This window comes from Filicampus tigris, chromosome 10 (assembly GCF_054856515.1).
Source record: "Filicampus tigris isolate MCC_2025a chromosome 10, RoL_Ftig_1.0, whole genome shotgun sequence".
NCBI lineage: Eukaryota > Metazoa > Chordata > Actinopteri > Syngnathiformes > Syngnathidae > Filicampus > Filicampus tigris.
In genome coordinates this window covers 4418173-4441823 of record NC_141226.1, presented here as the reverse complement: position 1 = coordinate 4441823, position 23651 = coordinate 4418173, and the positions used below count along the sequence as shown (strand labels likewise).

General features: G+C 40.3%; 1 protein-coding gene across 1 annotated transcript in view; it reads right to left on the bottom strand.

Moving 5' to 3' along the window:
* brinp2 (bone morphogenetic protein/retinoic acid inducible neural-specific 2) overlaps positions 1-23651 on the bottom strand; it is a 254278-nt gene that overhangs the window by 34769 nt on the left and 195858 nt on the right. The window contains exon 6 of the mRNA XM_086043147.1: positions 20384-20620. Within this exon, the coding sequence (XP_085899273.1) occupies positions 20384-20620 (237 nt within the window). The remainder of the gene's footprint in view (positions 1-20383; positions 20621-23651) is intronic.

Genomic DNA, 23651 nt, shown 5'->3' with positions numbered 1-23651 from the left:
TATTGTGTAAATCTGTGCTCTGTTACCTGATCCCTTGAAGTACTCAATCAACTCGCTCTAACATTTTCTGTCTTGGGGGCCATCCTCTCTCAGCGCTCACCCATTGACCAGAAAATTCAACCCTGTGCTTTTTTTTTCGCGTCAACTTACCCCGCAGAAATAAATTATGACGTCGGTAACCACAAGCTCTGATGTGGAGGACATCGTCCTTGCGCTTCAGGAGTGGAGGCAATGGCTGGAGGGGCCAGCTAAGCCATTCCAAATATTCACTGACCATAAAAACCTGGCTTATATACGAACAGCCCGTAGCCTGGGGGTGTTCGTTGAGGGGCGGTACTGCCATGTCCTGTATTTTTGCCTCTTGTTAATGTGTTCTCTCCATCCATAGTCTACCCTAGTTGAGTGTGTGCGGAGTCACTATACTGCAGCACTTGCAATCAGTCAGATCACCTGTCTCCAATCAGCAGTTGGTAGTATTTATGTTCGGCTCCAAACAAAGGAAGGTGGTGAAGTATTGTTTGTATGCTGTCTTGCTGCTTGCCATTCTCGCATCGTTCCAATTGCAAACAAGGTCGTCGTTCCAGTAGAATTTAAGGTTGCAAAAGTAAAATTCTATTGTGATTTTGTGTTTACGTTTTCGTAAATAGCCCTTCGATCTGCTCTGCACTTACCTTCCTTCCATTCCTCTGTACTATGTACAGGCCAAAATGAGTGTTCCTCATACTTTTTATGTAGAAGTAGGTTGGTGTGTATATACATGTGTATATACACATGTTACTGCGTATATTTACATAGGTTTGATCCTAAATGTTTGCCGTCAATGTTATACATTAATGGCCACATTATGCCGCCGTCCCTGTGTGACCTATATCTTTGCTACTGTAACAATGAACATTTCCCCACTGTGGGATCAATAAAGGCATTCTTATTTTTATTCTTATTTTGGCTCTATCCACAAACTTTTTTTAGTGAGTAGCATCACTCGTTTTTGTTCTCGCAATAACATTTTGTCATCGTAGTTTTGTGTTACTGTTTTTTTTGTGCTTTACTACTGGTTGGAATAAAGCCTGTGTCACTGCCCTCAAACCCTTTTGTCTGCGTAGTGATCTAATCTCTGGCTCTAAAGCCTACAATAACAATATCAGCCGGTGTGCGTAGCATTTTAAACGGGCTTCTGTCCTCCCCGCTGAGCGATATTTGAAGAGAAAAACTCACCGCGGCATGGAATCCTCACCGCTGGCAGACTAAATGTGTCTCCAGAAGCCTCGGCCGTAGCCAACGGGAAATGGAAACCGTGGCCATTAAAGCCTCACCACGAAAATAGACGATAGATGATTACATAGATGGAAAAAAACGGGCTTCTGACTATGCCTCGTCAGTTTATTTTTCCTGTCTTTCCTTTATTGCCTACAAAATGGGTGTCCGTCAAAAGTGGATAGACGGACCGGTCTGTTGCAAAGGCGGGATTACCAGCTCTGGAAATTACATTGCACATAGTTTACAGAAACCACTTCCAAAATATGGTAAATGTTACAATGACTAAGTTTACATGCAGTTAATATTCGGGTTAAGGTCAAAATTCCAATTTGTGAGTCATTCGGAAAAACCTGTTTACATGGCTTGAGTGGACAGAGTTACCCAGAACATTTAAATAACACGATTGAAACGGCGGCGCACAGACGTCATGACACAAATATACGTCGTGTCCATCAAAAAAAGACATTATATTGTCACTCAATGCATGAATGAAGCAGACAGTTTCCAAATCCTTTTACAAGTGTAGTGGCGTACTTTCTATAGTTTTCGCCATGTTTTGTCTATCATTAAATGTGTATTTCCGGTGGGTTGTGTGCCAAACACTGCACATACAAGCACTTCCTGTACTACAAAGACCAAGATTCCTCGGGGTTAAGCATGCGCAGAGTGTCCCATGCATTTGGCTTATTCCGATCACCGTTTACATGCACACATATTCGGGTTAGAAAAAGAGTAACTCAGACATGATATTCAGATTTTTAAAAATCCGAATCAGAGCATATTTGGGTTATTCCGCGCATTTACCTGGCTTTTAAAAGGTTGATTGGCTGCAGGTAAACATAGTCAATGTGTGCATTACCCATTTTAACAACTGCAAATGTTGTGGGGATTCAAGCAACACAAATTAAACACAATAATCCACTGAGAAAACTCTCCATCCCTCCATCTCCCTTATCTTGGTAATAAGGGTTTGTTGTCAAGAAAAATAGTTTCTTCAGCTTGACAAATCTGGCATTGTAATAGCAACATTCTCTGACAGATGTGCAAGAGAACATAATATACTGTAATTGGTTAGATTCATGAGCATCCAAAGCAGACCTACAGCTTGAAACATCAAGAAATAAAATGTAATCTCTCTGTCACCTGTGGCTGCACTCGGAAAATGCATCATTAAACTAATTTGAAGTAGATGTTTCACCTCAGTTGCACTTGTGCCATGTGAACTAGATGCTACCATGTAGATGAATAGGACCGAGTCTTTTTCACATCCCCAACTGTCAAACTCTCCATTAAAAAACTTCTGTAGAGAATAAACCTCGATAGGGTGTGGAAATGATACAAAAATAAAATACATCTCTGAGTGTCGTCTCATTAATGAGCACCTCATTAACTGAAAGGCTTTCTTGACTGTGCAGCTGTTCCAATACACACACTTGAAAATATACACACACATTCTGCGGTGACATTTGATAGGCTCTGTCTGTGTTCTAATTGATTCTCCAGAGGATCATGTTGACACTTAGCAATGGGGAAAGGCGCTGTCCAGCCAATCAACTTGCAGCTGGAAGCACACAGCTGCGTCGAGTGAGACATCACAGCAAAACACTCCATTGCCAATCCTGTCATCCACTTATCTAAACTCACTGTAGCCAAAAAGTTCAACAACTCCTCTCACCTAGGCACTTTACTTACATGTATAGTAATGAAACAGTAAAGTTTTTTGTAAAAAAGAAAAAAAATCCCCACAAATCTGAAAGAGCAATTCAAGTGTAGTGAAATTCGGACAAATTAACCCACTATAAGATATTTAAGATGTGAAGGATTAATTGAAGTCACTGACGATGTAGTGAATCAATCACCTGCCTTTCCTTCAGGCAGTGTCCCACTCTTTGACCAGCCAGGTGCAGCAGAGATGGGAAAAGTACTCACATTTTGTACTTGAATAAAAGTACAATTTCTTGTACGAAAAATGACTTTGGAAACGAATACAAGTAAAAGTACTCATTCACATAATTACTCAAGTAAAGTAAAAAAGTACAGGCTCTGATATGTACTTTGTGATAAAAGTAAAACTTATTTTTACCGGATGTTTCCTCCTCATGTCATACAATTTGAAGGCTGTTAAATTTGAAAGGTCATCACTTAATAAACATAATAATGCATCAGATATTTATATAGCGCTTTCTGGACACTCAAAGATGCTTTACAGTGGATACATTATTCATGTGCACACGCATTCACGCTCTGGTAATGGTAAACTACATATGTAGCCACAGCTGCCCTGGGGAAGGCTGATGGCAACGTGGCTGCCAGTGTGCGCCTCTGACCACCACCACCAAACATTCACAGCCAGCCGTACGGCAGTGTGAGTGGCACTGGAGGTAAGGTGGGTGAAGTGTCTTGCCCAAGGACACAATGACACATGACTCAGACACAGCGGGAATCGAACAGCCTACCCTCCAGTTACTGGACCTACCTACTCTACCTTCTGAGACACGGCCGCCCACTTAACACACCCATTAAACTGACTGGACTGGATTTAACTGTGATGAGAGGAATCATGCAGGTAAACCCATCTCCTGAATATAGAATTGCTAGACTATACCAATGGTTCTCAAACTTCAGAATTTCAAGGTCTTCCCGATAGCAAACAAATGGAACCAAAACACTCCATTTGCGTTTCTCCTGCCACGTCAGAGTTTGGACGTGGATGGTATCGATTGCACTTCTGCACTTTCGCCTTCGAATCTACCTCACCTGCGCGTTGCGTTTTTACTCTTTTTAATTTTTGGAGACTATTTTTATCTTATTTTTTATTTATTTAAATTTTTGTTAATCTCTGGGTCGCTTGATCTCGCGGACTAGCATACAACTAGCGTGAGACGGAAACGGGCTAGCTTGGGGCTAGCTTGGAGCTAGTGTATTAAAATGCCTTCAGACGACAGCGACGAACACAATGGCCTGCTGGAGAAGGCAAATAAGACAATCTCTGACCTAAGAAGGGATTCGTCGTCTCTCAGAGGAGCTCCATGAGAAGGAATCGGTCATCTCTTGCTTCGCGACCCGTTTCCCCGAACTCTCCGCGGTGGTCATGAGAAGGCGCGCTCGTGAAATCCTGTCGGCGACAATGACGGCTGAGGCGGCTGGCCTCTCGGACACGGCGAAGTGGGATCCAATTGCCTGCCCGGGGCCATCCTGCTCGACACCGTTGCAGAGTGACACCTGGGTCAAGGTGGTGTCCCGCGGCCGGAGGGCCGGGGAGCAACCCCACCGCCCCCAACTGGTCCTGGGGAATCGGTTCGCCGCCCTGGCGAGTGAGTCTCCTGTTCCCATCACTGCACTACAGCAGTCGGAGACACCGACTGCTGCGTCCGACGCTGGGGCTGTGCTCCCAGGGGCTCCCTCGGATTCCCCGCCACCCACGGCGACGACCTCGGCCGGGAACCCCATGTTGGGCGGGTCCGCCGGTGACACGGCCGTCCACTCAGGCGTCGGGCTGCTCCGGGACGCGGTGTCCCGGTACAAGGGTGGTCGTCATCACCAGCATCATCGGCGACACTCATCGGTGTCATCCACCGTCTTCACTCGGCCTCGGCGGAGCCATCCTGGACAGTGGGGTCGTGAATCTTCCGCCGGTGGTGAGTCCCTTGGCGTTCCCTCCTCACGTCACCCACCGACCACCGTTATAATTGGCGACAGCACCATTAGACGTGCTCACTATCCCGGCTGCGTCACCCGCTGTTTTCCCGGAGCGAAAGTCATGGACATAGTTAACATCCTGCCGGGTGTTCTTGACTCTCTGCCATCATCCATTACCCGGCTCATCGTTCACGTTGGGACAAACGAGACAATACGCGGACAGTCTGAGCAGACGAAGAGAGACTTTCACGCCCTCTTTGCCTTGTTAAGAACCTGCGGTCTCTCGGTCTGGGTGAGTGGCATTTTGCCGGCATTGTCTCGCGGAGCCGAGCGCTTCAGCCGCCTTTTAAGCTTGAACACGTGGCTCCTACGCACTTGTGGCCACCTTGACTTTGCTTTTATTGACAACTTTAACCTATTCTGGAATCGCCCGTCTTTTTACCAGCCGGATGGTGTTCATCCGAACTCTCTTGGTAGCAAGATTTTAGCCGCTAACATCCACCATGTCGTAACCAATTCCACTCCCAGCTGACTCTTGTTTACCAATCATATTTCTTCTTCTACTCATAAACGCTGCAATGACAATGTCACTACCATCACTTACAGGCCAATACCAGCTGCTCACAGTACCACCACCCTCACTAGCTCCCCCTGCAGGCCCTCATTATCATTACCACTATCGGACAATTTTCCCATTGAAACCATCACCTTACCACTATCGGACAATTTTCCCATTGAAACCATCACCGGCAGACGCTTCCCTTGCACACACAAACAACGTGGTTTTAACAGTGGTAATCTAGTATATGTTAATACTGCTCATTCGTACCACCATGAGCGCACGTCCAGCACAATAATTAATCTGGCCGTGCTGAACGTGCGCTCCCTTTTAAACAAAACTTTTATCATAAACGACCTGATTTTAGACAATAATTTACATGGTATACTTTTGTCTGAGACATGGCTTGGTACAGATGCTCCAGTTGCTCTCAACGAGGCTTGCCCACCGAATTTTAACTTTTTATTTTCTACAAGGGATGGCAAAAGAGGAGGCGGGACTGCATCAATTTTTATTAATACTCTTTTATCAAAGGAGATCATTTTTAGCAGCTATTTATCGTTTGAACACCATGCCTTTGTTTTTAGCAGTCCCCCTATTCTCTGCATTACCGTCTATAGACCTCCCCACCATTCCACTTCTTTTATTACAGAATTTTCAGAATTCTTATCCATTTTATATTCCAGTTATAACAGGATATTAATAACTGGCGATTTTAATATACACATGGACAACATCTCGGACCCACTATCCAGAGATTTTTCAAACCTTTTAAACTGCTTGGATTTTAAACAGCACGTCTTGCAGCCAACTCACAACAGAGGACACACCCTGGATTTGGTTATAACCTATGGCTTGTCTGCTGGTGTGTCCTCTGTTGTTGACTTGGCAGTGTCAGACCACTACTGTGTCTATTTTAACATCGCCAGTTTTAACCATCTAGCAGTCCCGGTCAGAACAGTGAAGAAACGCTACCTATCTTCTGAGGTGGCAGCAAATTTTATCGAGATCTTAAAAAACACTCCTGCTGACATTTTACCTGCACCCTGTGATCTTATTGTTGACAATTTTAACCTACATCTTAAATCATCATTAGATTTAGTAGCTCCACTTTTAATTAAAACAACAAAAACAAAGACTGTACCCCCGTGGAGAAACAATGCTATCAAAATATCAAAGAGAAAATGCAGGAGTGCAGAGAGGAGGTGGAGAAAAAGTAAACTTACAGTACACTATGAAATTTTATGCGAACAACTGAAATCTTACAATAAAACAGTAAAACTGGCAAGATCTTCCTATTTCTCAAACCTCATTACAGTCAATAAAAACAACCCCAGGGTTCTCTTCTCCACCTTTGAACTTTTAACTAGTTCTGATTTTAATAAGTCCCCACAGAGACCAACAGATGCTCTCTGTGAGGACTTTGCAGACCACTTCAGAAGTAAAATCGATGACATAAGATCCAGTCTTTTAGCCCGTCAAAACACAAGTTTTAATAAACCCGGACAATCATATTTACATGAGGAAACACTGGAAAGTTTTGCCCTGGTTGATGCAAGGACACTTGTTCGAGTTTTCTCCCAGGTAAACCCAACAACCTGCCTTTTGGATCCAATTCCCACATTTCTTTTTAAGACATTTTATGGATTTTTTGAAGAACAAATTTTAAATATAGTCAATTGCTCTCTTCAGACAGGCGTCTTCCCCGCTGCCTTTAAAACGGCGGTGGTGAAGCCCCTTCTGAAGAAGAGCGGTTCTGACCCGAGCGTTTTTAATAACTACAGACCCGTATCCAACTTACCGTTTTTAAGTAAGATTTTAGAAAAACTGGTTTTCATCCAGTTAAATCATTTTTTAAATACAAATAATATTTTGGAGAAATATCAATCTGGTTTTAGGATGAACCACAGTACGGAGACTGCTCTTTTAAGGATCTTAAATGATATTAGGTGCACTGCAGACGTGAGAAAACTCACAGTCTTGGTGCTACTGGATCTAAGCGCTGCTTTTGATACAGTAGATCACCAAATTTTATTAAATAGACTTAAAAATCTAGTGGGCATCTCTGGTACTGTTTTTGACTGGTTTTATTCCTATCTCACAGACCGATATTTCTTTGTAAGTATGGATACTTGTTCCTCTAAAACTCATGAAATTAAATGTGGGGTTCCTCAAGGTTCGATTTTAGGCCCCTTACTTTTTAATCTTTATATGCTTCCCCTCGGGGATGTCATCAGGGGACACGGCATCAGCTTTCACAGCTATGCTGATGACACGCAGCTGTATATTGCCGTGTCTCCTGATGACACAGGACCCATTGATACCCTTTTAAATTGCATTTTAGATATCAAGTCATGGATGGCAGATAATTTCCTACAGCTCAATGAGGACAAGACTGAGGTTTTAGTTATCGGTCCCGAAGGTCAGAGAGAGAAGCTTTTACCAAAACTACACATTTTTAATCCCTCACACTGTGTGAAGAACCTTGGCGTCATTTTTGACTCTGAGCTCAGTTTTATTCCTCATATTAAAAATGTAACCAAGATTGGTTTTTATCACCTTAAGAATATCGCCAGAGTCCGCCCGTTTCTCTCTCAGGCTAACACGGAAGTGCTGATGCATGCCTTTATTTCCTGTCGTTTAGATTACTGTAATGCCCTGCTCTCTGGCCTCCCGAAAAAGAGCATTTCACCACTGCAACTACTGCAGAATTCAGCCGCTCGGGTGCTGACGAGAACCAGAGGGCGGGAGCACATTACGCCAGTTTTGAAATTGCTGCATTGGCTCCCTGTGTGTTTCAGGATCGATTTTAAAGTACTTTTATTAGTTTATAAATGTGTTAATGGTCTTGGGCCATCTTATTTATCTGATTTGCTTTTATCATACCAGCCCTCGCGGATCCTGAGGTCCTCTGGCGCCGGCCTTTTATTTATTCCAAGGGTGAGGACCAAAATGCATGGCGAGGCTGCATTCAGCCATTTTGGTCCTCACCTTTGGAATAGCCTGCCAGAGGATGTCAGGTCTGCAGAGACTGTTGATATTTTTAAGAGGAAGCTCAAGACACACCTTTTTAGTTTGGCTTTCAACAACTTTTAAATAATTTATCTTTTCTTTTGATTGAAGATAATTCTATGTTTTGCTTTGAATGTTTTAAAGCACTTTGAGTTGCATTTTTATGTATGAAAAGTGCTATATAAATAAAATGTGATTGATTGATTGATTGAAATGGCCTACCGCGTTTATACAGCATGGTATGATAAACTAACGTCATTTACCAGGGCCAAGCTAATTTACAGTAGCTTTACCTCAACATGTTTTCTCAGATTGGACAGGTAATTGTTTTAGGCGGCAAGCTCGCGGTCTTTAGGTTTACACAGGACACAATGCTTTCATCAAGAATTGTTCGTTGGCACACTCCACATAGTCAAACATTTTACTTGTTCTCACCTTCCAATTAAATTATCTTCTGTAGCGGGTAGCATAGCGTCTTCTCGGGTGATGTCGTAGTTTGAGATTGAGCCAATCACAAGCAAGGATGTCCGGGACCGCGTTTAACCATTTATATGATTGTCGGAGCCACGATCATTGGTCTAACTTATTTTTGATTGTCATGCATCTTCTAAAACAAAAGTAGACCCTGTTTTGAAAATGTATTGAGTAAAAAGTACAGATACTGGTGTTAAAATGTAACAGATAAAAGTAAAAAGTATCCTAAAAAATAAATACTCAGTGAATAATAAAGTACTGGAAAAAACTACTCAAGTACAGTAACAAACGATTTGTACTTCATTACGTCCCATCTCTGACATGCAGTGAAATGTAGTCACACGTCTTGTTCTTTTATTCAACTTTGAGTGAGCTTTACCATCTTCTAAAACTGATATTGTATTGACTGAGTGTGTCATTGTCCTTACGTGTTTTTGTGGTTCAAATGTTAATTATTTAAAAGTATACTATGTTTGTAGGCAGGGTGTTTTTTAGTAAGTACTGTGTGTGTGTTGTATATATATTTGTATTACTTAGTTAAATGTCAAATAAGAGAATCAGACCCATTAAGCAAATTTGTGATTATAGTTATTCATAGAAATGGTATGAAATGTTGCTGTGTTTTAAATTGTGTGTTAGATTGTCAATATTTAATTCCGCAGCATTGTCTCTCTCCAAACTGTCATCAGTACAACAGTTTATTCACAGTGAGTCATTTCCAATGCATACTTGTGATCATCTAATACTTGCCTAAGCAACTATTCTACCATTTTATTTTGTAGCTTCTACACTCTGGCCAAATCAACTCAGCTCCAGCAATATCATCATCAAGCAATCTCTCCACAAATCTCCTCAACAGAAGCTGTTCAGCAGACCCCAATAGGTAAAACATGTTTATAGTCCACTGCTCCCTACTAAATATATCAGGTGAGTAAAATGATATGGTATGTTGTGGTCCTATGGAACATCGTCATGGTGAAAATACTGTAGTGGTGTCAAAATTAATTGATCAACACCTAATCAATAATCAAATTAATTGAAATTAATTGATCAACACCTAATCAATAATCAAACTGATCGATAACTATATTAATAAAGATATAAATAAGAAATAACATTGTCGAAATCCTTTGATATCTGACTGTCAGCAGTAACCTTTGTGGTTTAAAGATTTCATATCAAAACTAATATTTGCAAACATCTTTTACTTTGGAAAACAATGATCAACATTTTCCCCTATTTTCTGATATGTTATGGAACAAACCAGTAACTGAATCGTAACCAATTTATGGGGAAAAAAATAAGTCAGTTTACTGTAATATAAAAATAATCATTTTCGGTCATAGTATGAATAACCTGTCGTTTCGATGTAGTTAAACCTGAGGTAGCCTCAATAGTGTATATCAAGCGAGTAGCCCTTTCGCAATAATCAGTACCCAAAGGAGTAGCCCTTAGTTTAAAAAAAGTTGGTGTGTACAACACATTAGTCCCTCTCATGAGATATTGCTTGATTGTTGTTGGCTCATGGCTCAGCTTCAGAAAACAGGTAGAGCTATGATTGGTCGTCAGCAGAGCTCTGCGTAACTGTGGTGCCATTTTCGGTCGACAGAAGAGACAAAATGGCCGCCCCCTGAGATGGCTAAAACCAGATTGATTTGCTGTTTAACTCATACTCCACAAACAAACATTCCTTATTTCACCTATTGGGCCTGCATAGAATATATTCTTGAAAAAAAATGTTTGGGTTGACTTCCCTTTAATCAGATCCTGCACAACCATTTTTCTCCCAACAAACTTTGTGTGCCACAGGGGACATATCCTGGACTGGTCGCCAGTCAGTCGTAGAGCACACATATTATAGACAGACAAATGTTAACGCTCACAATTTTTAAAAAAAATACGTGTCTTCACTGCTCCTGAATTGTGAGGTGCACTCAAGAGGACCAACATTTGCACTGTTTTTGAGTGGGAACTGAACAGACGCTTGGCTGCACCGAACTCCGGTAAACAAATTCAGTTCAACTGCAAACACTCTTGTCCATACCCACAAACATGCAAAAAGCGTGAAATTGGTGGATAATACTTGCACTGTCGGTCTAAACATTAACTTTACATTTTTAGTTATCATTAATATGTATAACTTATACTTCTGGCTTATGTTGTGTCGCAACTTGCCCAATAAAATGTGAATTGAACACATTGTAGTTTCTGCAAGTATTTATTGGTAATACGTGAAAATGGAGCGGAATGTAATTTTTATTTACTGTGTGCACCCCTAAATCTTCAAGCGCTCTTAAAATTTTAGGTTAGAGACTACTGTGCTCCTAGTAAAAAAATGTTAGTCTAGAGCTCTGCCTGACTATAAAATAGGTAGGTAAATAGAAATATTAAGTATTTACAAATTACAAAGCTTTCAAATAGTTAATACTAAGTATAAACATAAATATCTCATCGTGGGAGCAAACTACCAGAGTATTTTTGCAGTGACTAATTAAAATGAACCACTGACAAGTTGATGCAGCTTTTTCTTGCAACATGTACTGTGTTGGACACTAACGACCCATCAAGACAGGCAGCGAGAGGCTCAAGATCCAAACAATGCCAGCTTGTCAGAACACTGTCTGCACTGGTTGTTATGCCAACAAACCCCCCAAAAAATAGACCAGTCAATCCCCATATTTCTGCGAGTTAGTGCATCCAACAGCTTTGAATATCCCCATTGTCTCTGCTCTGAGGGACTTCCCCCGCCCTGTGCTAAAGGAGCCAATGCTTGATTTCAAATGAATGTGAATGCGTACAGTAGCCTTTGAGCCTGGATGAAACATAACTAAGACAAAAGGGAGATTACTGAACACAGCATCAAACAGCAGTGTGGGTTTCTTATGTCCTGCACAGCTCTTTACTATAATGTACTGGTATCTGAGTGTGTTGACATATCAACCTCCCAGAGAAAACCACATCCCTCTCTCATTGGGTGTAATCCTGCAATTCGTCACCCTCAGCATTCTCATCTGCCAGGACCTTCTCCACATCTTTGCTTTGACTCCAATGCCATTGTCCCATAAATGGAAGCGGTGCCTGCCTAGTTTTGCTCTCTTTTTAGCATCCCACCAACTGCATTTGTGGGGCTCCATGTTATGTGATGAATTTCTGGGTTTAAAATATATCCATGTGGCTTAAACATGTCTTATTTCTAGTGGAGTGAATATAAGGATGTCATTGAAGCTGCAATTGCAGCTCAATCAGAGCTGGACACACTTTTCTCAACGAAAACGGCGCTTCAGAAAATACTCTGAAAAAAATAGCTTCAAGGCAACTGGCACTTGATTGGTCCATAAAAGGCTGCATTCAGCCGTTTTGGTCCTCACCTTTGGAATAGCCTGCCAGAGGATGTCAGGTCTACAGAGACTGTTGATATTTTTAAGAGGAAGCTCAAGACACACCTTTTTAGTTTGGCTTTCAACAACTTTTAAATAATTTATCTTTTCTTTTGATTGAAGATAATTCTATGTTTTGCTTTGAATGTTTTAAAGCACTTTGAGTTGCATTTTTATGTATGAAAAGTGCTATATAAATAAAATGTGATTGATTGATTGATGTGATAAAACTGTGCATTTTCATTAATAATAATTAGGGGTGTCAGTTCAGCGCGTTATCGGCGTTAATCCAACCCCCTTTTGACGCCGTCAATTTTTTTGATTGTGTGAGTGAGGTTTTCATAGCAACCAGCGGCTGCATTGAGAAAGGCTGCTGGTCACCATGATCTATACATGTATATTTAAAAAAAGCTTTAGAGTAGAGGAGGTGTTATATCTGCTCCAAAATATTGACGATGAGGATGAATTGCTCGGCTGACACATGCACGTCTGAGTCCCCCTGCCCCGGTGATAGTCGTGACGTACGTTGTTGGTAGTGTAACTCTTAAAAGTTGTTCTTCCTTAACGTCGGAGGCAGTGGTATGGCGGGTTACAATAGAGGTTTGACTTTATGTATTTCTTCTAGCGTCTTCCTTGCTACAGACATCCAACATGGCAGGACAGTGTTTTGTTGCGTCTTTATTCGGATGTGAACAGCCTCGCTCTAATTCACCTCTCTCTCTCTCTCGTTTCTTCTTCGCCCAGGAAATGCACCGTGCTAAAACAAATCTAAAAGGAATAAATACTTAAGCACAATATACATAAATAAATATATACTCACCAAACAATATTGAAGCATTTTAGAAAAATAATAAATACAAAATAGTATTTATTAATTCTTATTGATATTAATAATGGCTTAACACTTTTCCTGAAAAGTGATAGTTTTGAAAATGTGATGATTCCACCCAACGCCAGTCATATGGTACATGATAATGACAAAGTAAGAGAGTAAAAGGAAAATACTAGAAAATAAAGTAGACTAGCTTCTTATCAATTCAATGAAGCCAGGCTTGGGAATTAGGTGATGACGACCGAATTGGAGGTTGCTGTTTCGATCCAACAGCAACTGACTGCTACAAGATCGGAGGCTGACCACATTCTCTGAGGCGCTGCTATGGAGATTTCTACATTGACCATTGGGCCCCTCCTCACGTCACAGATGTCATCTTCCTGCAGCACTTAATTTAATTAACTTTCACATCACTTTAAAAAACACTGTATAGTACTATAATGTGTGTTCAATGTTGCCCACTCGGCATCCATTGCAGCCTGATCATCCTGGAAGTTGGATTCCCCCATCTGTGGGGCCTTCTCAAGGTTTCTCACTTTTCCCCAGATGGGGTTTTTTGAATTTTTCCTTGCCCTCCTGGGGGTTAAGATCAGAGGATGTCGTGTATATGATCTGGTGCATATGTGAAGCCCTTTGAGACTTTCCTGTGATTAAGGGCTATATAAATACATTTGACTTGACTTACAAAGACTGGCATGAGCTAGGGCAGCAGCATCTACAAGCATCTTGAAATGGGGTGCCAGACGCTGACAACACATCCACACCACATATACGGAAGGCACACTAATCACACAATGAAACAAGTGGTGAAGGTACAAGGAGAGCGAAGAGCTGATCCGATGACACCAGGTGAAATAAAGGCAGATGCAGCCAAAACAATAATACAATGACAGTGTAACTAATAACGGAATCTATATTTCACACAATTTTCATGTAATAAAAAAGGTTTGTCTCAGTTTGTTTACTCACTATTTTTGGGCTACACTACAAATCTGGTGGGATAAACATTCCTTCAAATCTTACAGCAACTATAAAAACATTTGAAGTGGGCTTTCAATGTTAGCATTAGTAATCCTGCCTCCACTCTTAACTATGGTTGTCGGTAAAAATCTGGAGATGGGCATGCATGAATAGTTCACAGTCTAAACAGTAATGGTATAAGACAGGACTGTAGTAGCATTTGTGCTTATTACATTTACTGCATCGGAACTGCATCCAGTGGTGTCACATTCCTTACTAAAGCCTTTATTCAGGCAACGTGCCTAGAATCCACAGAGCATTTTAGTGATTTTTGCACCATGTGGGCAACGTAGGGCAACGGACAACGTAGTTAGAAAATAACATTAAAAAAAACCCACAAATCTAACAAAAATTACAACAAATCTGATTGTGTGGCTGTCTTCCCTCACATCCTCCGCATCTCGACTTGTGTCGCGAGCGTATATTTAAATACAGTTAGACTTGTTTCTCCAAATATCAAACTTTGATGACTCCCTGAATACATGCATGTGGGTGTACAGAATATACCTGTCTTAGAATGCATGTGACAAACTGTGTTCCTTTCATGATATTTTTAGCAAATGTACTAAAATCCTACATTTTTATGACAAACAGCACAAAGTTAATCTCCCGACAAAACCTATCACGTCAAGAGAACAAGAAGCACCTTGAAATTACACTCTCTTTTTTCCCCCTGCAGTACTCGTTGCATCTTTTTAAAAAATGTAACAGCCAAAGAAAAGCAGTTGGCAAAATTCAGATGCTGTCAAAAACAGTCAAATAATGCACGGAAGAGCGGTTTACTGCTATGCTGTGACTCACAACACAATTTCCAAATAAATGGTGCAACTGATTCCCATGAGTGTTGCAGAGAAAGCACAGCCTACTCACCATCATCAGATAAATCTGCCAGAAATCTGTATCCAATTAATTCCTGTCTATATCTTCCAAGTTGTAAAGAAGTAACGCTGCGTGACGCAAATGAAGAAAAAGAAAAAAAGCTAGGTGATTTGGCTTCACTTTCCAATTTAGTAAGAGATGGCGGAATTGTTCAGCATCATTACCACCATTATATCACACACCTGAGCCCTGCTCGCCATGTGATAAATAGTCCCAACTTGGTGGAAATCCATTTTACAACAACAAGATTGTTGAACTCAAATGGCCTCAATCACTTCGGCTCAGCATACCACAAGCTAACGTTTGCTCTCAGTGCTAGTTGTTGTCACCTTTCTATAAATTGCAGGCTAAAAATACAGCAATACAATTCTCAGTCCACCCAAAATATTTTCGAAAAAGGCCTTAAACGCTGCACAAATTTGTGTAAATCAAACCATAATCATGCAAGACATTAAACAGAAACATGCTTGACTCAATGAGCATCAGAAACATTTGACATCATGATTATTTTTTCTTGCTGTGATGATGCCACAGAATGACAATGGAACTATAAATTGAACAGATCGCGACGCGGAAGAGTGGTACACATCTTATGCGACACATATCTGATTTTTTTCATGCAGTGTGAACGGTACAATTCGGATTTTTTCAAATCTGACCTGGGCCTCTTTTGTATGTGGATGTAAATTCGGATATGTATGCGATGCTTCTGCAATATCATCCGAACACATGCAACCTATGTCATCAGAAGCCCAATATGCACTCAGCACGGGCGGTATAAAGTGCTCGGGAGACTACTGACATCGTCCGTGAATCTTGTTGTGAACAGTTGTTTTGAGTAACAGTTGTCTTTAGATTTAACTTTAATTTAATCCCACATGAAGCGTAAAGTTGACATTTGTGGTGATAGTAGTAATTGAGCCACACAGGCGCATCATTTATTACACGCGGCAATGAAATGACATCATCTTTAGTAGACGTCTCCATTGAATGAGGAGATCGAGGAGCGTTGTCTCATAAACACAAAATGTTTCGACTCCTCCCGTTTTGCTAATCTGGCGATATGAGATCATAAAACGCGGGACCACATTTACTTCACTAAACACTTCACCACGTCACTTGATGTAGTGCTTTGTGCGCGTGCGTGTTACGTCATGTATGCGTTGCGTTCACATTAGATGTTTCAATTGTTTTTGTAATGTGAACGAGTACATCAAATATCGGATTAAAAAAAAAATCTGAATTGGGCATCACGCCCTGCGATGTGAACATAGCCTTACTTCAGATAAGTTTACACAACTGTTGGTTCTTCTGGTATATTGGCGATGTTTACATGGACACTAATAACGTATGTTGACATCAGTCGCATTAGGCAGACACTTATAAGAAAAAAAAACATGAAATCCTGTTTGAATGGTATGTTATTTTGAGTTTTGGCAGCATGGCAGAAAATAAAACACTAGCTAATATATTCTTTTTAAAGAACAATGGTAATTAAAATCGAGACTTTTGGAATTTTATACTGGGTTGTGTTCTATAATAGTGGTACCCAAGCCGGTTGAGGCAAGTACACATTGTTTGCGTACCGGCAACCACTTGCCAACATGGTGCAATGGTGGGGCAATAGGCGGTCCAATAAAAAACGATTTTTCCCATTGCTTTTAAACTGCCAGTTTTAAAGCACTGGTACAACTACAAAGCTAATTATAGAGTAAATAAAACAATAAACGTAAATGTTTTTTTTTCATTATTCCAAAAAAATGTATTCAACGGTACAACAAATGTAGGACAATATTAAATAAAACAGTCAACTACTATGATTTCTTATAGGGTAAGCTTATTTCTAGGTAAGTGGCATGACATTGTTGAATGATTGAACAGCACCTGGAGCACAGTCATCCGCCGGTACGCAGTGTATAAACTGTGATATTGAGAATAAACTCCAGCCAGCTTGAAGCTATAAATCACCACCACCTGCTGCATCTGTATCCAGAAAAGAACAGTCTGAGGCAATAACACACTCTTCCAGATGTCTAGCACCTCTCTCAGTACCACCTGCTATAGTCCTTATAAAATACATTTTACAACTCGCCATAATGTAAGCCAACTGTAGTTTTAGTGTAGTTTGGTGTGAACAAAATAATCAAACTGGTGGGGACCAATTCAACCGGCACGAGTTTAGATCTGTCCAAACAGAGTGCATGTTCGGCTCTAAATATTCTGTGAGAGAAGCCCCAAAGTTACACATCTGTCTGTAGAACCAATCACTAAAACAGCTGACTGAAATTAAACTGTTGGGAGTCACTTTAGATCAAACTATGTAATACACAATGCATATAAATAATAGTGTGACTAAAATCAGTCAAAACATTTCATTGATTAGATGCAATGCCTATTTTTTTGTCTTTTGTTAAGTCTAAGGAGGCAGCCGGCAGCCAGGCATGGATGCTTCCACCCCATGGTTGACAGTAGCCGCAGTGATGGTGTTAAAAGTGTTGCTCAAGGCAGCAATTACAATAGAACTTTATTTATGTGGCGCATTTCACAACAGCGACAAACGACAACAAAGCACTTTACATTACAACAACAAACTACCAATAATATAACAAGTGAAAGCAATAAATTAAACAAAAAATACTATATACAATAGACACAACAAAACAACAGAAAACCGGCACGAGTTTAGATCTGTCCAAACAGAGTGTATGTTGGGCTCTAAATATTCTGTGAGAGAAGCCCCAAAGTTAAACATCTGTCTGTAGAACCAATCACTAAAACAGCTGACTGAAAAAGTCTCACGTCGGATCAAATGCCAAATAATAGCTTTTTGCCGCTAAACAGACAAGGTTAGCAGAACAAAATCATCTTCTTCTTCTTGTTGCCGCTCATGCAGTCGAGTACGTCCACCACTGCTTGAAGCCAGTTCACAAAGCTGTCGTTGTCGCGATGCGAGTGGATCTTAATTTCGGATAAACACCTCATCGACAAGCCCTGTAGGTGGGCTTTTTTTATGTTCCGTGTCGCGGTGCAGCATGTGCTTTTAGGCGCAATGTCAATGTCGTATAGCGACAAAATCCAGCATGCCCGCGCACAACCCAAGTGAGGATATGCAGTGCAGAAAATGGTTGGATGGATAGATGGACAGACATTGAAAATTCATAACACCAAAGCTCCAGCAAGGAATACCAACTCTACAGCCGAGTGTGGCCGTGTTCGACGCGTCATTTTCGGATGAGTGCTGCAGGCCTACGCCCGAGTGGCCTTGGTGAAAAAAATAAGTCAAGCTAACGCTTATGGATTAAAATTTAATATATATAATGACCTACGAACAATTAACCTTACAACCATGAGATTGGTGTTCCTCAAGGCTCCATTCTTGGACCTATTTTCTTTTCTTTATATATTAATGATTTGCCAAATATCTGCCAAGATATTGACACACAGCTTTATGCAGATGATGCTGTAATTTTTACAAAAGCTAAGTCTGACATACAAGTATCTGAGAAACTAACGTCTGCAATAAATCGCTATAGATGAGTGGCTTACCAAATTATGTCTTCTCCTGAATTCCATGAAAAAAATGTCTGTATGGTATTTTCAAAGTGTTCAAAAGTGTTGTCAAGTTCAAATATATTTCTGAAATGTGAGGAGCTGCAGCTTGTATAGGAATTTAAATATCTTGGTACCCCGCTTGATTCAAATCTAACTTTTAAAAAGCATGTGAAAAATGTATGTAGAATTGTAAATTTAATTTAAATCTGAATAATTTCAGACAAATAAGATCGTTGCTCCCAGACAGGATTACTAAAATGTTTCTTCATTGTATGACACTAACATGTTTAAGTAGACTAAAACCCAATATAATCTCTCTTCAAAAAAGCTGTGAAAGTATTGGATAGAAAATCATTTTCCACCCATCACTGCCCTATTCTCCAGAAACATAATATTTTAAGTTTTGATCATTTTAAAAAGTTTAAACTAGCCTGCTCAAAATTTAGGATTTTGCATGGATTTGCTGCCCCACCTTTGAGTGAGTTTATTATGTTAAGATTTAGAACCAGTGGGAAAAGAACCAGAGCCTTCACTAGAGGTGACTGTGCAGTACCACATAGACAAACTACTTTCAGTAATCACGTTTTATCAGTTAAAGGTACTGTGGTCTGGAATGAGATTCCTATTCAAATAAGACACTGCACCACTTTAAGCACTTTTAAAGTCAATCTAAAAAAAGTGTCTGAAAGGAAACCAAAAAAACAAGCACTAATTTTAAATCAAGCGTCTATGTGCCCTCTTGTTGGTATTATTATTATATATTTATTTTTTGGTTTTGTTTTGTATGTCACTGATGTGTCAGTTCTATGTGCTGATTTCTTTCTGTCGTTTTCTTTATTGGTGTTGTTGTTGTCATGTTACTTCTTTTGACCTGCTAGGGACTGCAGATGGAAAGTAGCCGTTGGCTAATTCTGGCATATTTACATGTAAATGTTCATTAATATGCACCGTTCCTTTTAAATAAATAAATTACAAATTACGAAAAGCCTCTCAGAACGCATTGTGTTTGTGTATCTTGGTGACTTATTAAAGGAAACACACAAGACATGACAGAAACTGCAAGTAAGCTGCTCTTTTCCTCATTCTCTTTTAAGTTAGCCATGGAAAGGCTAATCGTTTTGTGATCATTTCAGAGGTTGAAGTGAAAAATCATGATAATTATTCATGATTGTTTACTCCTGTTCTGTTTCCGTCCAGTTTTTTGTTGTTGTTTATGTGCATTTTGGGTGTGTGCTCATGTGTTTTTTTGGTGTTAATTACATGTAAACATAGGGATATAAGATATTCTGTAAGTCACTTGAAAATGGATGTAAATAGAGTCAAAAATGGCTATAGCCACAAAATTAGAATTGGGCTTAGACTTGCAGTGTAAATCCAGCCTCCAGGTTTAAATGGGAATCGGTGTTTTTGAGTGAGTATATATCATTTGGCACAGTTTGATCAAAGAAATGAACACAGCCTCCTATGATGCAATACTGTGATGTTAAAAACCAAACACCCTTAAACTCAACCGAACTGAAGTAGAGCTTCCACTAGTGAATGAGGCAATGTTTGGTAATCAATGGGGAGTGAGATGGGGAACGCAGGCTACAAATCCAATAAAACAAGTTGAAAATAGTTCGGCCTCAGAATCAGTGTATTTTGTCTAAAACTCATGATGAGTGGCACTAGTAATACTTTGGTCCAAGGGATTCCTTTCTTTTAGAAAGTTTTGCCCAAAAAATGAGAAACATCCAAAAGCATCCAATGATCAGCAGTTATACCATGTCTGTCGTGCCATACCTGATTCAATAAAGTCTTGGTTGAAACTGTTCCAGGCCTCTTTGCTTTTCTCCAGGTTGTCCTCCATAACCTTGATATCGGCAAAGGGACAATTGCACTCAGGGAAGCGAGGAGAGCATCGGCACCAGCAGTCATTGCTGCGGCAGAGCAACTCGCCCTCTGAGTTACATGCCACATAACTGAGTGCTGCCTCCACAAAACGCCCACGCAGAAACTCAGGCAAGACATCTTGCAAGCCTAAAGGAATAATAAAGAGAAAGGACATATTGTAAAGTATTTCTACAGTTGCGGAACGTACAGCCACTATACCGTAATTGATATGGGGAAAACAACACCCATCCACAAAGAGCACAATATTTATGAGAAGGCAACTTTGTGATACAGCTTTTGTGTTGGATCTCAATCCATGTCCATTAGGGTTGAAACAGTTACTTTTTACCAATAAACAATTTTGGCACATTACTATTGCGGTCTGAAAGTTTAATTTGTCGTATAACGGTCGTTTAGTGTTTCAGATAGGAGTTGCTGTTTTTAGGCTTCCCTTACTCGGTGCGCAAGCCAAAGTCAACAGTTAACAAATGGAGGAAGAAAATGATGTGAAACTGTGATAGACTTTCACATTGCTAAAAAACATGACATAAGGCAGCCCAGATGACTGCAATATTGATTCACCTACAAAGGGAACAAGGGCAGAAGTGTGGGTGTATTTCGATTTTCATAAGGCTGCAGTTGGAAAATGTATACCAGATAAATACCCTTTATGTGCAGAGAAAAACGGAAAACGTGGGACATCATTTCAAATCTTTTGATATCTTTCTGTGACCAGCACCCAAAATTGTCCAGCAATGCTGTTAAATACATGCAGGGATTTTGTAAATTGAGTAAATGCCATGATCTTCTAAACAACCTAAAATCCCCACGCCTACACTAAGTCTGTAGCTATGAATTGTCAGCTAATCTGGGCAAAGAGCCGCCATTTTCAAATGACAGCACGGGAGCACTATCGTGTCAAAGCTGAAAGCTAAGCAACCAAAGATTAGGATGTGCTAACAATGTTATCAGTGTTAGCGTGTCTGCAGTTCTCAAAATCTGACTGTTTAACTATTTTTAAATTACTGCTGCATATGCAAACAGTATGAACTACTGTGTATACCGTCAATGCATTTTATTTACTAGTGACATTTTAATTGTTATTCAAAATTCTACGCTAAGCCAAATGCAACGAAATTTGGTTCCATATTCACTTATGCATACCTGAACGACAAAGTCTAAGTCTTGATTTATGTTTGGAGTGGTGTTTGCTGCATGTGCCACATGAACACACAAGGCAATATTTGCTAAATATCAGGCAGTCTACTTTGGATCTTTTTTTCGCCAGTTGCACAAATCCACAACATTTTGGGGACATAAGAACTGGGGGCTTCATGTACAAAGATATGCACAAAAAACGTGGCGTGTGCGCCTTTCCACTCTCACATTCAGATGTATCCAGAGTGAAATGACCGTGGGAATGTGTAGTGCTCCACGGCAACGCCTTGGCTGGCGCATGTATGGTTTTCCTGCTTTGGAGCCATTTGTGACTCTTTTCAACACTTTTTACTTGGAGTTGGGGGTACGCTCTAGACAAATATGCATCACATAATATATATTTAGACTCTTTTAGACAAATGTATCCTGCATGCTGAATGCCAACGGAACTATTGTATATTTCAATTTGAAGTAATATTTGAATGATTATGATTGTAACCGCCGCTGGGCAATTATTATTATTAATAATGATGCATCAGATTGATATAACACTTTTTTGGGGATACTCAGACATTTTACAAACCATACATTATTCATGTGCTCATACATTTACACTCCGGTGGTGGTAAACTACATAGTGTATGTAGCCCTGGGGCAGGCTGAAGGAAGCGTGGCTGCCAGTGTGCGCCTACGGCCCTCCGACCACCAACATTTACAGCAGTCTCGTCACGCGATCATATTCAACTTCAGCTGCCGGAAAGAGTTGTTTTCGGATGAAACGGATCGCTGCATCTGCAGCCTGCGATAGACTTTTCAGTCATGATGGACTCCTGTTTACTGCTAAACGATCACAGCTTCACTGCAAGAACCTTGAGAAATGTTTGTTTTACATGTTTTGTCACATACATACAGACTGAAACACACACACGCATGCGCACACACACACAGTTTATACGAGTTCACGGGCTGAAATTTTGTGCTATTTGTGCTTTATTTATTTTATTTACACTATTATTATTTTATTGTTTATTAAAGTAGTTGAATTTACCTTAATATTATTTTAAGATATTCTTTAAATGTTATTCATTTTATTGATTGGATGGACTTTAATTTGCCTGAAGATGATTATTTTGTATTTTCGTCTGATTGAATGGTTGTTTTAAAAAAAAAAAAAAATGAGACGTTGCTACAGTTACTCAGTACTTGAGTAGTTTTTTCACCAAGTACTATTTTACTTTTACTCAAGTAATTATTTGAATGACTACTTTTTACTTCTACTTGAGTCATATTATTCTGCAGTAACAGTAATTTTACTTGAGTAAATTTTTTGGCTACTCTACCCACCTCTGGGCATGGAGAGGGAGGGGTTTGGTACTCCAACTATTCCACCTTGATAGAAATGTACGAAAGGAATGTGCTTGGATTCATTCCTACGCACAGATTCACGCATCTGGATTTGTTTGTTTGTGCGCGCGACATTTTCTGTAATTGGCCACATGACGTGTTTTAGTATGAAAGCCACGCAAGTCTTTGAACATGAGACACCAAGGGAGCAGCTGCACCTTCCGGGACCTCGCGAAAACGTAGACGAGACAGACGAGGGAAGAGCTCTAGAGTCTTGGTGAAGCTTTGCCAGCAATGGACACAAATACAGACATTGTACATCATGTTGCTCTTTGAACAAATATTGAAACTAATGAAACCTGGCTCAATGCATGCATCCCTGATGGTACATTGTAGCTGCTCATCTTCACTGAGCGGGCTGCGTCACAGCGCTTCAGTGTATGGATGTTAGATTGCTCCATATACACTGCAGTTCAGATATAGAGACAAAAACATAAGCAACATATTAAACCGTGAAAACATTATTCAGGATCACTCAGGGTTTGACATTAACGTTGGCCCAATGGCCCCAGGCAAGTGCCTACCAACCGTCAGATGCCAGCCCAACCGGGCCACAAAGGACTAATACCAATTCTAGGTCTTAATAAGAAACATTCATAGAAACATGTCAGTCTAT